Source organism: Dromiciops gliroides, chromosome 2 (genome assembly GCF_019393635.1).
Source record: "Dromiciops gliroides isolate mDroGli1 chromosome 2, mDroGli1.pri, whole genome shotgun sequence".
Taxonomy (NCBI): Eukaryota; Metazoa; Chordata; class Mammalia; order Microbiotheria; family Microbiotheriidae; genus Dromiciops; species Dromiciops gliroides.
The window spans coordinates 393,652,372-393,665,940 of NC_057862.1; the positions used below are offsets into that span (position 1 = coordinate 393,652,372).

At 40.0% G+C, this 13,569-nt stretch overlaps 1 protein-coding gene across 3 annotated transcripts in view; it reads left to right on the forward strand.

Annotated features, from left to right (window-relative positions):
- RGS3 (regulator of G protein signaling 3) overlaps positions 1–13,569 on the forward strand; it is a 218,093-nt gene that overhangs the window by 104,405 nt on the left and 100,119 nt on the right. For all 3 annotated transcript variants that reach the window (XM_043981823.1, XM_043981831.1, XM_043981824.1), the window contains 2 exons: positions 2,096–2,207; positions 12,253–12,296. In XM_043981823.1, the coding sequence (XP_043837758.1) occupies positions 2,096–2,207; positions 12,253–12,296 (156 nt within the window). The remainder of the gene's footprint in view (positions 1–2,095; positions 2,208–12,252; positions 12,297–13,569) is intronic.

The following is a 13,569-nucleotide window of genomic DNA, read 5'->3' on the forward strand; positions in this document are numbered from 1 at the left end:
GCCTTAAAAGTTTCTTAGAAGGTTATAATCATATTCTTTTACTGGTAGGTCATACGAAGGTAGAGTTGTATAGGTGTAAATACATTAGACTAGAAAATCTGGGCCTGAGTCGTAGCTCTTGTCATTCAGTAGTGAAGAGAGCTCTAGATCAGCAGGTCTTAACTTTGGGTACAAGGTTCAGACGAACCTGTGAATGGTTTTGTAACAAGTCTGTGAACTTGGATGGAAAACAAATGACATTTTTACTTTCATTAGTCTCTAACTGAAACTTAGCATTTCCTCCAATAATGAATGTAAGCAATGAACATTAGTCTGAGAAGGGGTGCATAAGCATCACTAGACTTGCCCAGTGGGACCAGGACTCAAAAAAGATTAAAACTAGATATTAGAGAAAATGATGAGGACAAATAGGGGTCCCTTATAACACAGTAGTCAAGAGTCAGAAGTCTTGTGATCTAGGCCTAGATCTGCCCTGGGCAGTCACTTAACCTCCCCAGAGACCTCAGCATCCACGTCTTTAAAACGTATAAGACCTTATAAAATATTGTATACCTGTTCAAGTTATTATCTCTAGCTCATGTGTCTCCTAAGGGCTAACAATGAGAATAAGTTCTAAAATTGTTTAAGAATTCCACTCTAGAAGGTCAAGTGCTAGAGGGGCAGAAAAGGGTATTAGCAAAAATGCATCCACACAGTGACTTAAAATGCTTTCGTTTGAGGGTTTTAGGTTAGTTACATTTTATTGCTTTAAGCCAGTGGCTGCCGTGGGATTCCCAGAAGAAAGATCATGTTCAGTCTAATCTGGAGTATGGCAGGTTCTAGAGGGAATTTCAGAATGTAGAAATATGGAAGTTAACATTTCAAGAATGATTACAAGGAAGAACCACATATTCCTGAGTCCATCTAATTGGGATGTAATTTGAGTGCGGATTTTTTTTTTTTTTAGTGAGGCAATTGGGGTTAAGTGACTTGCCCAGGGTCACACAGCTAGTAAGTGTTAAGTGTCTGAGGTCGGACCTGAACTCAGGTCCTCCAGACTCCAGGGCCGGTGCTCTATCCACTGCGCCACCTAGCTGCCCCTTGAGTGCTGATTTTTGATGTGAACAATGCAAAAAGAGGCCACATAGGTAACATACATGTTTTTGTCAGACAGTAAATAATGGAAACAGTAACCAGAGACCTGGTACAGTGGGAAGAACACTGGACCAGTTGTGAGTTCTAGTCCCATAGGCTCTACCTTTGTGGAGTCAGAGCTGTGTGACTTTCCTGAGCTTCAGTTTCATTGTCTGTAAAAGTAGAGATAATGTCATCTCTTCTGCCTTCCTCCCACAGGGCTATTGGAAAATCAAATGAGTTGATGTCTATGAAAGTGTGTTGCAGATTGAAAAGTGCTGCACACACGTAACAGATGAATATCATTGCTTTTCTAGAAGTGTTCTTGACTGAATGCTAGTTAAAGTTGTCACTGAGAGACTTTTGGCTTAGCTCTAGATGCATAGGTCAAAATAAAAGATAATAGGAATGATCCTCTAAGCACAAGGGTTCTTTAGATGCTCTGTTGCTGAGCTGGAGGAGTCTAATGGTAAGCACCTTGATCATGGCAATGGGCATGGTTGTCAGAGCAGAAGAAAGGGCCTGGGAAGCACTGTCTGCCATTGTGGAGATTTCCCTGTTTTATGCTTTGTGGCAATAGAAGAATCAGAGAGCTGTGACTTGCCCCTTGTTTCATAATTAGTGGGCCAGGGATTGAGAGTGAGACAGTGAACTCCTCACTCCATGCCAGTAATTGCTTCAGGCAAGATGCCGAAGATGTTGTACCAGACCTACTTGTTCAGTCAGATAGAACAAGTCTGGTAAGTCAGATGATGACTCTATTCTTTCAGCAAGTTAGCAATTGATTCAGCCTACATTAAGCACCTACTATGTGCAGAGTACTGTAAGAGGTGCTGAGGGTGCACAAAGTTTACATCAGACTTGGTATCTGTCCTCCTGACTGAGAGGCCTTCTGTGGTTTTGCTTATTGGACAGTGCTCTCCACTGTTCTGAGGAGGAAAAGCAGGTTGCATTTTATCCCATGTGGTTCTCTCCCTGCCAGGTGACGTTGTTTGTATACTCTGACCTGTTGCTCTTCACCAAGGAGGATGAGCCAGGACGGTGCAATGTCCTGAGGAACCCACTCTACCTCCAGAGTGTAAAACTACAGGAAGGTAAGTGAAGTCCTCCTCAGCTTTCCACTTCATTTTCAGTTGTGCTGCCTCTTCTTTTCCCAGGGAGCATAGTTGCACCTATGAATACAAAATTTAGTTTGGGTCACTTAGTTTTTTGTCTTCCTGGTGCACACTGGTAACTGTCAATGATGCAGTTTACAATTCTCAAACTGGAGAGTTCAACATTTCATTTTGTTCTGGCCAAGCTTCACTCCATACCTACCCATCTACCCACCCTGCCCTGCTTCCCCTGAGCTTTGTTGAGTGGTTTCTAATGACACAGGTGTGGATGTAGGGGAGAAGAGGAGAGGAAAAAGAAGCTGTGTCTTGATCTCCCTCAGGTGTGTCCCAAGATCCATTGGAGAAAGGGGGGAGAGGAGGAGGAGGAGGAGGAGGAGGAGGAGAAGGAGGAGAAAGGAGGAGGAGGGGACAGAGAGATGGAGGGGGATGAGAAAAAGAGAGGGGGAGATGGGGGATGGGAAGTTGGTAGGGTATGGGGATGTGAACTGGGTTTCAAGTCCAAACTTTCCATCATACCCTCCTATACTCCGGGAACTTGGATCCAGCTGGGAATATCTGTTCTGAGTTTAGTTTGGCGCCTGAGGTCTCTGTTGTAAAGAGGCTTGATTTCCTCTTTCAGATTATTTAAAAGAAAAAAAAACACCCAAAAGCAACAAACTTGTTTGAGAAAGAGTGGCAAGAGATGGGAGGAAAATATTACCAAGTTAAATAATTCTGTTTTGATGGCTGTTGCTACAGGAAAACTTCCTGGCTATTTGTTAGCCCATCCTGTGGAGTCAGTTCATTGGTTGTTTTTGCTCCTTAGATACGGTCAATGTGTGAAAGTCCACTAATGCTTCTTTTTTTTTTTTTTTTTTTTTTTTGCTGGGCAATGGGGGTTAAGTGACTTGCCCAGAGTCACACAGCTAGTAAGTGTCAAGTGTCTGAGGCCGGATTTGAACTCGGGTACTCCTGAATCCAAGGTCGGTGCTTTATCCACTGCGCCACCTAGCTGCCCCGACTAATGCTTCTTTAAAGGAAAGTAATCTGTCTCCCTCACTGGACTATCTTTTGCCTAGTGGCCCAGGCATTTAGGCATCACCTATCACTGCTTTTGTAGGTCCCTGAATGATATAATATAGTTCTCTGTTAATCTCTGAGATTTAACAGAGGGTAAAGTTACATTGTATTTGGAATAGACACTTCCCTCTTTCTTGGCCATAATTTCCATCCCTTAATTCAATCCCTCAAATTCTAAATAACCAAACACAGGTATTGTCTTGCCCAGAGAACTTTAGCTTTATTGCTTTCTAGGACATAGGTGCACTTTGGCATACAGCTTGGGGAGAATAGAGACTTTTCCCTTAATATAGTTGAATACTTTGTAAAGTACCATGACATCCTGGAGATGTTTAGTAAATGTTTGTTCACTGACTGTAAGAACCTTTCATAGACTCCTCTCAATTACTTAGGTACTAATTATCCAAGGCAAGGGTTTTTAACATATGGTCCGTGGGCCCCTAAAAGGTATGTGGATTGATTTCAGGGTGTCTGTGAACTTGGATTGGAAAAAAAAAATGCATATTTATTTATTTATTTGTTTTGTTTTGTTTTGTTTTTGTTTTTAGCGAGGCACCCTAACTCTGCTATTAATGAACTGAGCAACCTTAAACATGTCGCTTAACTTCTCTAGGCCTCAGTTTCTTCATTCATAAAATGAAGAAGCTAGGTTAAATGATCCTATGGTTCTCTCCTGTTCTAATGTTCATAGATAATTGATAGTCTCTTCTCTTAGCAAAGAACTTTCTACACATTTCCTTATATTCTCCCCTTCCCCATCCTGTTCCCTTCTTGGGGAAGTAAGTTTCTTTTCTGGTCTCTGCATTAGGAAGAAGGAAACTTTGGCATGAATAGTCTTCCAAGTTAATGATAGGAGTAGGAACGAGACTGGCTTCTCATTTAGGATAGTCATTCAATTCAAACACAGTATAATTGCTTTTTTGAATTTTTTAAATTTCATTTTATCTTTTTGGTTACATTTTGAGTTCTGAGTTGTCTCTTTCCAACCCCACATTAGAGAAGACCAACATTTGAGATATATGTGTGTGTGTGTGTGTGTGTGTGTGTGTGTGTCTATATATATATATATATGGATCCATAAAATATGTATTTCCATATATCAGTTCTTTCTCTGGAGGTGGATAGCATTTTCCTTCATAAGTCCTTTGTAGTTGATTTGAATAATCATATATCATACTGAAATTATACAAAAACGATCACACTCAAAAAACAGCTTAGTCACTCACAGTTACTCTGAACAATGTTGCTGTTACTGTGCACAGCATTCTCTTGGTTCTGCTCATTTCACTCTGCATTGTTTCATGCAAGCCTTTCCATGTTTTTCTAAAACCATCCTGCTTATCATTTCTTACAGCTCAGTGTTATTCCATAACAATCATATACCACAGCTTGCTTAGCCATTCTCCAATTGATGGGCAGCCCCTCAATTGCCGTTCTTTGTCACCACAAAGAGAGCTGCAATAAATATTTTAGAACATATAGGTTCTTTTCCTTTTTTTTTTCATAACCTTGGGAAATAGACCTAATAGTTATGTTGCTGGGTTAGAGTTTATGTAACTCTGAGTATAATTCCAAATTGCTCTCCAGAGTGGTTGGATTAGTTCACAACTCGGCCAACAGTGTATTAGTGTCCCAATTTTTCCATATTCCCTTTAGCATTTGTCATTTCCCCCTTCCGTCATTTTAGCCAATCTGATAGGTATGAGATGGCACCTCACAGTTGTTTTAATTTGCTTTTCTCTAATCAATAAAGATTTAGAGCATTTTTTCATATAACTACATATAGCTTTAATTTCTTCTTCCAAAAACTGCCTGTTCATATCCTTTGAATCAATTGAGGAATGACTCATATTCTTGTAACTTGACAAAGTTCTCTATGCATTTGAGATATGAGACCTTTATCTGAGAAACTGGCTATAAATTCCCGGCCACCCCCCCCCCCCCCCCCGCAATGTTCTGCTTTCCTTCTAATCTTGGCTACATTGGTTTTATTTGTACAAAACTTTTTTAATGTAATCAAAATTATACATTTTATACCCCACAATGCTCTCTATCTTTTGTTCATTCATAGAGTCTTCTCTTATCCATAAATTTGATAGGTAATAGATTCCATGCTCTTCTAATTTAAGGTATCTTCCTTAATGTCTAGGTCATGTATCCATTTTGACCTTATCTTGATAAATAGTATAAGATATTGGTCTATACCTGGTTTCTGCAAGACCGCTTTCTAATTTTTTCAGCAACTTTTATCAAGTAGTGAGTTCTTCTCTTAAAAGTTTGTAAACTTTGCATTTATCAAATATGAGGTTACCATAATCATTTACTATTATATATTGTATACTTACTCTATTCCACTGATCCACCATTCTATTTTTAGCCAGTACCAGATAAGTTTTGATAATCACCACCTTATAATACAGTTTAAGATCTGGTATTGCTAGACTTCCTTCCTTTACATTTTTTCATTAATTCCTTTGATATTCTTGACCATTTGTTCTTCCAATTGAATTTTGTTATTTTTTTTCTTTCTCAATAAAATATTTTTGGGTAGTTTTATTGGGGATGGCACTGAATAAATAGATCAGTTTAGGTAGAATTGTCATTTTTATTACGTTTGCTCATCTTATGAGCATTTAATATTTGTATAAAAAGTATTTGATAATTATGTTCATATTCTGACTTTCAATTTATTTTTCTTATGCTATTGCTATTCTAGTACAATAGTAAATAATATTGATGATAATGGGCATTCTTATTTCATTCCTGATCTTACTGGGAAGGCTTCTAATTTCATCCCTGTTATAGATAATGCTTGCTGATGGTTTTAGGTAGATGCTTCTTATCGTTTTAAGGAAAAATCCACTTACACCTATGCTTTCAAGTGTTTTTTTTTAAAACAGGAATGAGTTGTATTTTGTCAAAAGCTTTTTGTGCATCTATTGATATAATCATATGATTTTTTGTTGATTTTGTTATTAATATAATAAATTATGTTAATAGTTTTCCTTATATTGAACTAGCCCTGCATTCCTGGTTTAAATCCTACTTGGTCACAATGTATAATCTTTGTGATATATTGTTGTAGGCTCTTAGCTAGTATTTTATTTAGGATTTTTGCATCGATATTCATTAGTAGGGGCAGCTAGGTGGTGCAGTGGATAAAGCACTGGCCCTGGAGTCAGGAGTACCTGAGTTCAAATCCGGCCTCAGACACTTAACACTTACTAGCTGTGTGACCCTGGGCAAGTCACTTAACCCCAATTGCCTTACCGAAAAAAACCAAAAAAACCCAAAAAACTCAAAATATTCATTAGTAAAGTTGGTCTATAATTTTCTTTCTCTGTTTTTGCTTTTCCTGCTTTAGGTATCAGCATCATTTTTGTTTCATAAAAGGAATTTGGTAGGATTCCTTCTTTGCCTATTCCAAATAATTTCTTTAATAATGGAATTCGTTGATCTTTAAATGTTTGGTACAATTCACTTGGAAATCCATCTGGTTCTGATGTTTTTTCTTAGGAATTTCATTTATGGCCTATTCAATTTCTTTTTCTAAAATTGGTTTATTTAGATATTCTATTTCCTCTTCTGTTAATCTGGGCAATTTATATTTTTGTAATTTTTGTATTCTTCCATTTTACTTTAATTGTTAAATTTATTGTCATATAATTGGGCAAAATTGCTCTAATAGTTGCTTTAATTTCATCTTCATTAATGGTATATTCACCCTTTTTGTTTTTGATACAGTTTAATAATTGTTTATTAAGTAGACATCCAGTTGGAATTGTGAAAGAACCTACTTGCAATATAGGGCAATCGTTAGTGTCTCAGTAGTTTCTAGCTACTTTTTGATCCTTGCTACAGAGTAAGATTTGGGTATCATAAGACACAATAGCAACCTGTTGTTGATCTGTCATGGGCACCTCAGAGCTGATGAGGGATTCAGTTAACCACTGAAAGGATGCAGAGAACTTTCCAATCCCAGGCCCTTTAATCCCTTCCTTTGGAGTCCAGGTAGGCCTAGGAGGAGATGAGAAGAAAGGAATTGGGGTTTCTGTTATTGAAACTTCTGTACTGGTGAGTGTACTGATTTGGTGAGGCATTTTGGGCATTCTGTAGTTGAGGGGGCAAGCAATGGCTTGGTCAGTAGAAGTATGACAGTTGTTAATCTCAGGCAACTCAGTATTAGAACTGGGATTCCTTACTTCTAGCTTCCAAGAATGTATCATAATTGGATAACTTTTGTTTGTAGGTTATAGTTGAAACCATTTGGCATACTTTATCTCTCAGTTCTATTCCCATCTTTTAGCTTGGTAGCATTTAGGAATGGAATTATTTAGAAACTGGTCAGACCTTCCACTAGGACAGTGGTGGAAATTGTGGATGGGAATTGCAGTTTGGTTCACCTCTATGACCAAATTATTTTTTTAATTAAATTATTTTTTTTGTTTTTGGACCAAATCTTTTTAAAAAATAGACTTTTAAAAAACCCAAGTGGGCTAATGTAGGCCCAGAAACAGAACCTGCTAAAGGTTCCTTTTAGTCTCTATTGCTAAAACTGGGTTCAGGCTGGGTATGGATGTGGTAGGTTATAAATACTATCAATGGAATATCTGGTAATCATATCAGACCCTAAGTGTTGGGGGAAAGGGTGGTGGGAGGGAAGAGGGTTTCACACATTCATGATGGAAGAAACATCTTCTAAGGGAGGAGAGGTTCCATTTCCTTCGATACACTGCTAAAAAAATTCAAGTGACCTTTGCATGTGTAACTTCTTTCTTTGGTTATAGACCACTTCCTTTTCCTATAGATAGGGGAGACAGAGGGAGGGTCTGGGGGTGCTGCTCACCTCAGAGACCAATTTGTTAATCTGTAGTGTGGGGCTGGAGGAACTAACACAGTAGTGTCTGCTGTGGCCAGCAAAGCATTTTAGAGCATGCAGTGTGTATGTGTATGTATTTGTGTGCCCATGCATGTGCAAACACACTAGTTTTGATCTTAACATGGCTTTGTGTGGACAAAGAGCCTTGCCCCACTTTAGTTGATTTCATTTAGCAAACACTAGAAAAGTGTCTCTTAGAGGGGATGGGGAGTCCTTGAAAGCTAAGGAAATGACTTGATGATATTGAACATTTATACAGCACTTTATATTTATATTTCACATATTTCTGGGCAGTATCTCTCCCTCCCCCCTGCTCTACATCTCCTGAGACTGATCCAGTAAGTCCAGAGGCTCTAGGAAGTTCACTCACCTCATCTCCTGAAAATCAAGTAGGAGAATCAGGGACCAGCCCCCACCTCCCCTGCCCCTTGCTCCATTTCACTCCCAAGAACTGCCAATCTACCCTGCAGAGACTTTTAGGAGATAGATTTCCCCACACAGAGTTGTCGGGGTGTTGGGCAGGCAAAACATCCATTGGCAGAATTGCCCCCTGATTTAATACTGCTCAAAACTAGATTTTTCTTTCATCTTTTTCAGTTCATTTAAAAAAAATTTATTTTGCACTTAATAAACACCAAAATAAAGTGGCCATTTGCATATACATGGTAGAACAGAAAGAAGAGGATAGTACTTGAATCGGCAGATATTTATTTCTCACCCCTTGTTTTTCTTTGTGCTTTCTGGCCTTCTTTCCATTCTCTGCATTTTAAAAAAAAGATTCCTCTAAGACCCTCTTTTCTTTTTTTGCTACTCTGTCCCCTTTCCCTCTTACCTCCCTGGCCCCTCCCCTCCTTCAAGAAAGAAAAAGAAAAAGAAAAAGAAAAAGAAAAAGAAAAAGAAAGCCCTTGTAACCAATGTGTATAGTCAAAGAGAACATCCCCACTTTGGCTGTGTCTTATTTGGCATCTTGAGTCTGTCAAGTTAGATAGCAAGCTTAGTCATCTCTCCTCTGGAATCGTGGTTGGTCATTGCATTGATCAGAGCTCTCAAGTTTTCCAAAGTGGCTTTTCTTTCAAATGTTGTTGTTATCATAGAAATTGTTTTCCTGGTTTTCTACACTTCACTTTCCCTCAATTCATTTTGAATTCGATTCACCAAATATTCATTAAGCTCCCATCATGTGCCTAGCACCAAGTTCAGAGCTGGGGATACGAACATAAAAGGAAATGTTCTTGCCCTCCCGGTCATTTCCCAATATATTTCCCTCCATAAAATCCTCTTTTGTAACAAAGAAAAACAGTTAATCAAAACAACTGCCATGGTTAGCAAGTACACCATTTGTTTCCGTAGTTCCCGAGCCTCTTTCCCAAGACAGGGAAAGTGTGTTCCATTCCAGTGTCTGTTCTCTGGGTTTCAGGCTTGGTCTTTGAAACAAATCTGAGTTTGATTGTCTCAAATCTTTGTTTTCATTTCATTGTACATATTCTTCTGCTTCTACGTATTTTACCCATGATCTCCTCATACCTACAAGTTTGACTTTCTAATGTTCGCGATCTCTTCCTGTGCAATAGGATTCTGCTCCATTCCTATACAATTTGTTCAGCCATTCCCCAATCAGTGGGCACCCACAGTGCTGCTCCCATCTTGGTTTCTTTGGGGGGGGGGGCTTTTGTTCTTTTACCTCCTTGGGCCCAGTGGTGGGATTACAAGGTCAAATTGTTCATCTCTCTTAAAAACACTTATAGAAAGTTTCCTTCTATGAGTAACCACACCCAGTCTCCTTGCTGTTAAGATGGAGCTGTTCTTTTAATTGGAGGGGAGGGGTGAGAGGGAAAGGAAATCCAGGGACCAAAGGTTTTAGTGGAGATGTCTGTCTAATTGTTTCTCTCCTAAATACACTTAGCTTTGCTGGCTATCAGGAGGCTTTTGCTCCTTCAGATTAACTACTTTTAAGGGGGAATCTGGAGGAGAATTAAAAGCACCTGGGGCTCAGTTGATCTTTGGACCATTTGTTACTCTAGTCTTCACACAGTTGGGCAGTAGCATTAGTCCAACCTGCCTATCTCACTTGGCAAGCACTTTCTCCTGCACTTCTGAGTGACTGAGCAGTACTGTAATGGGAACAGGCGGAGGACTGGCTCTAACAATTGAGACATCTCCGGTTCTCAGAGAGCCATTGTGACGTTTCCTGTCTTTGCAGTGCTCTACACCAGTTGCTGGAGCAAATCTGTCTCACAATGTACTGTGTCCTGTCCCTAAGGCCTGACTGAGCTGATCTATGTTTCCCTGCCCCCACCTTTTCTGTTCCCCCTCCCCCAATGCTTCTTCCTTGAATGGGCCTCTATTCTCTTAGGAGAGGGCTGGGAAATTTCCAGCTGTTTCTTTGGGGCTCCACCCATCCCAGGGGGGAATACGTGTGTTTGGGGGGGGGGAAGAAGGGGCTCAAGCCTGGGAACTTGGCTCAAGTTCCAACCTTGGGGAATCTCTGAAGTAGTACCTATTATTTCCCATCTCTCTCTGTCCTTCCGAGGTTAGGATTGCCAAAGGATGGACTAGGGTTACCTTCTTGGGTCTCATTCTGGGAAGAGGGCAGCAGACAGCAAGTCATCCTCCTCAGTATGCTTTTAAAAATCTTTTTTTCCAGCTCTTGTATAATACTAATATACAGCTCACATTTATATAGAACTTTAAAGATTTAAGTATGTTGCCCTTACAACCCTTTGCAAATATTATTGTCTTTGTTTTACAGAAGAAGAAAATAAGGTCCTGAGAGGTTGTGATTTGTGTATGGTCACACGGTTGTTAAGTGTCTGAAGTGGTGTTTGAATACAGATCATACCGTACTTCCTCTCCCTGTGTTAGATTCTAGTGATAAAAGGAAGGACAAGACATAGTCCTCCCCTCAAGCTGGCTACAGTCTGGTTGTTCTCATTGGAGAAATAAGGCAAATGCATATTAAAATAGCTGTATGTGTCAGATGAAAGGGTCCAGGTACTAAATGCCATGATATTTTGCAAGACAGGGATACATGGTGGGCAAGGCAATCAGGAAGGGCTTCACAGAGGGCCTTGAGGGGTGATTAGAGTTTGAGAGATGAAGAAGAGGCATAGCATGCAAAGAAAGGGTGAATCAGAGGCAGGAAGACCATCACAAGGAGAGTGAGGAGACCAGTCTGCATAAAGTGTAGAGTTCCTGGAAGGAAGTGGTAGGAGAAGAAAGGCGGCTTGGGACCAGATTATAAAGGGCCTTGAATGCCAGGCTAGGGAATTTAGATTCTATTCTGTGGTCAGTAGGGACTTATTAAAGGTTTTTGAATCATTCTTCCATGAGAGTGAATAGAGTGTCAGAAAGAGCGGCTAATGTTCTTCTTAAGACCCATTCTACTCCGTGGACCAGCACATGCAGGAAACCTAAATGACAGTTCAAAAGGTTGTTTAGTGACAATTGAATCAGAGTGAAAGGAATTGGATGTTCTCAAATGGTATTTTAATCTTCCTCTGATGATTCATGCCCCTCCATTCTCTAGCGTTATTTTTGTCAAAAGAAGAGGACTCACTTTTCGAGTTCAGAACACCCTCTCTCCCTTGGCCGGGGCCTGCTGTCACCTTGAACTACTCCGATATGCCAGTTCTCCTTTTCTTGTATTCCATTTTAGCCCCACACTCCTCATGGCTAGGCTCAGGTGTGGTAGGTGTGTTCCTGTTGCTTCCAGAGACTCCCTTTGTGATCTTCAGTTGATCTTGCTTCCTATTTAATCTTTGTCAGACCCTTACACTTGGATATCTCAGTAGCCATCCTTTGTTCTCTACAGTTGCCCATTCTGTTTTTTTCTTTTCCTATCTGCCATATCTTTGTCTCCCCTTTGCTCTCTTCTTTGGCTAAATTATATCATTTTAGCTTTTGTGGACATGTGCATGTTGTTGTATGGTTTGGTTTGGTGCATATAGTATTGTTCTTCAAAGATCTGAGAAGCTGGCTGCTGTATACTCCACAGGGAAATAGGGAACATACTGCTTGCTAGAGGCTGTTAGTGGCACCTTGAGTGGGTATCTAATGTTAGTGTTTTTCTTTTTTTTTCCTCTGAAGGTTTGTCAGAAGACTTGAAATTCTGCGTACTCTATTTGGCAGAGGTGAGTACTTTGTATTTGGGCTCATTCTCTTGTGCAACAGCATGGCCGTGGTGCCCTCTGTTCTTCAGTGGCAGTGGAGTGGGCCGAGCCTTTGGCTTGCAGGGCCTGCATTCCAGGCCCATGAGTTCTGCTACCATAGCACATTCTGTGAGGCAGTACAGTTCAGTGGAAAGGGGGCTGAGCATGGAATCAAGAGATATGAATTTGAGTCCTGGCATAGACAAGTGCCTTCCCTTCCCTTCCCTTCCCTTCCCTTCCCTTCCCTTCCCTTCCCTTCCCTTCCCTTCCCTTCCCTTCCCTTCCCTTCCCTTCCCTTCCCTTCCCTTCCCTGAGCCTTCACTTTTTTTATTTGTAAAGTTGGGATAATAATGCTTGCACTAACTCACAGGGTTGTATAAAAAGCACTTTGGAAACCTAAAAAGAGCTGTTGAACCAAAAAAAAAAAAAAGCTGTTGAAATGTGAGCCCATGTAAGACACTCTGTGGGCCTCCGTTTTTGTATTTTTTAAGAGAGGCATAATAATAATCTTTGTCCTTGTCTCCTTAACAGACGTGATAAAAGGATAAAATGATAATAGATGTGAAATTGTTTCAAAAGTGTAATTCTGTTCAAATAGAAGGTCAGTGGCAGTGCCAAATACATCGTAGCTGCTTAATAAATACTTGTGGCTTGATTTATGTTGTTCTTAGTTTTCAGTGAATTGGATCGTTCTGGCTTTTATCAAGCATGTGTGACTGAGCAAAGAGCTTCGCTTCTCTTGCCTTTAGTTTCTGCTTCTGTAAAAGAAAGGGGCTTCAACTAGATGATCTCCAAAGTCCCTTTGATGATGATGATTATAACATAAGCTAGCTTTAATGTAGTGCCTTACAAAGTTTACAGAACACTTCACATGTTATTTGATTCTGACAACAACCCTATGAGGTAGGTACTATTATTATCCCCATTTTATAGATGAGGAAACTGAGGCTGAGAGAGGTTAAATGACTTGACTAGGGTCACACAGCTAATATCTGAGTCAGGATTTTAACTCAGGCCTTCCTGATTTCCTGTCCAGTAACACTCTCTGCACGATGCTTCTTAGTTCTAACTGTACTTTTGAGCATTAACATCTGTGATTCTAAGAGGAAATGATCTCAAATTAATGAAGAGATTTGGGTTATGCATGAGGAAGAACTTCTTTGGTGGCTAGGTAATAGCATTAGAATAGAACAGTGAGGGAGAGTGTAGAATCTCTTTCCCTGGAGAACTTCAAGAGAATAGATAGCCATTCTTC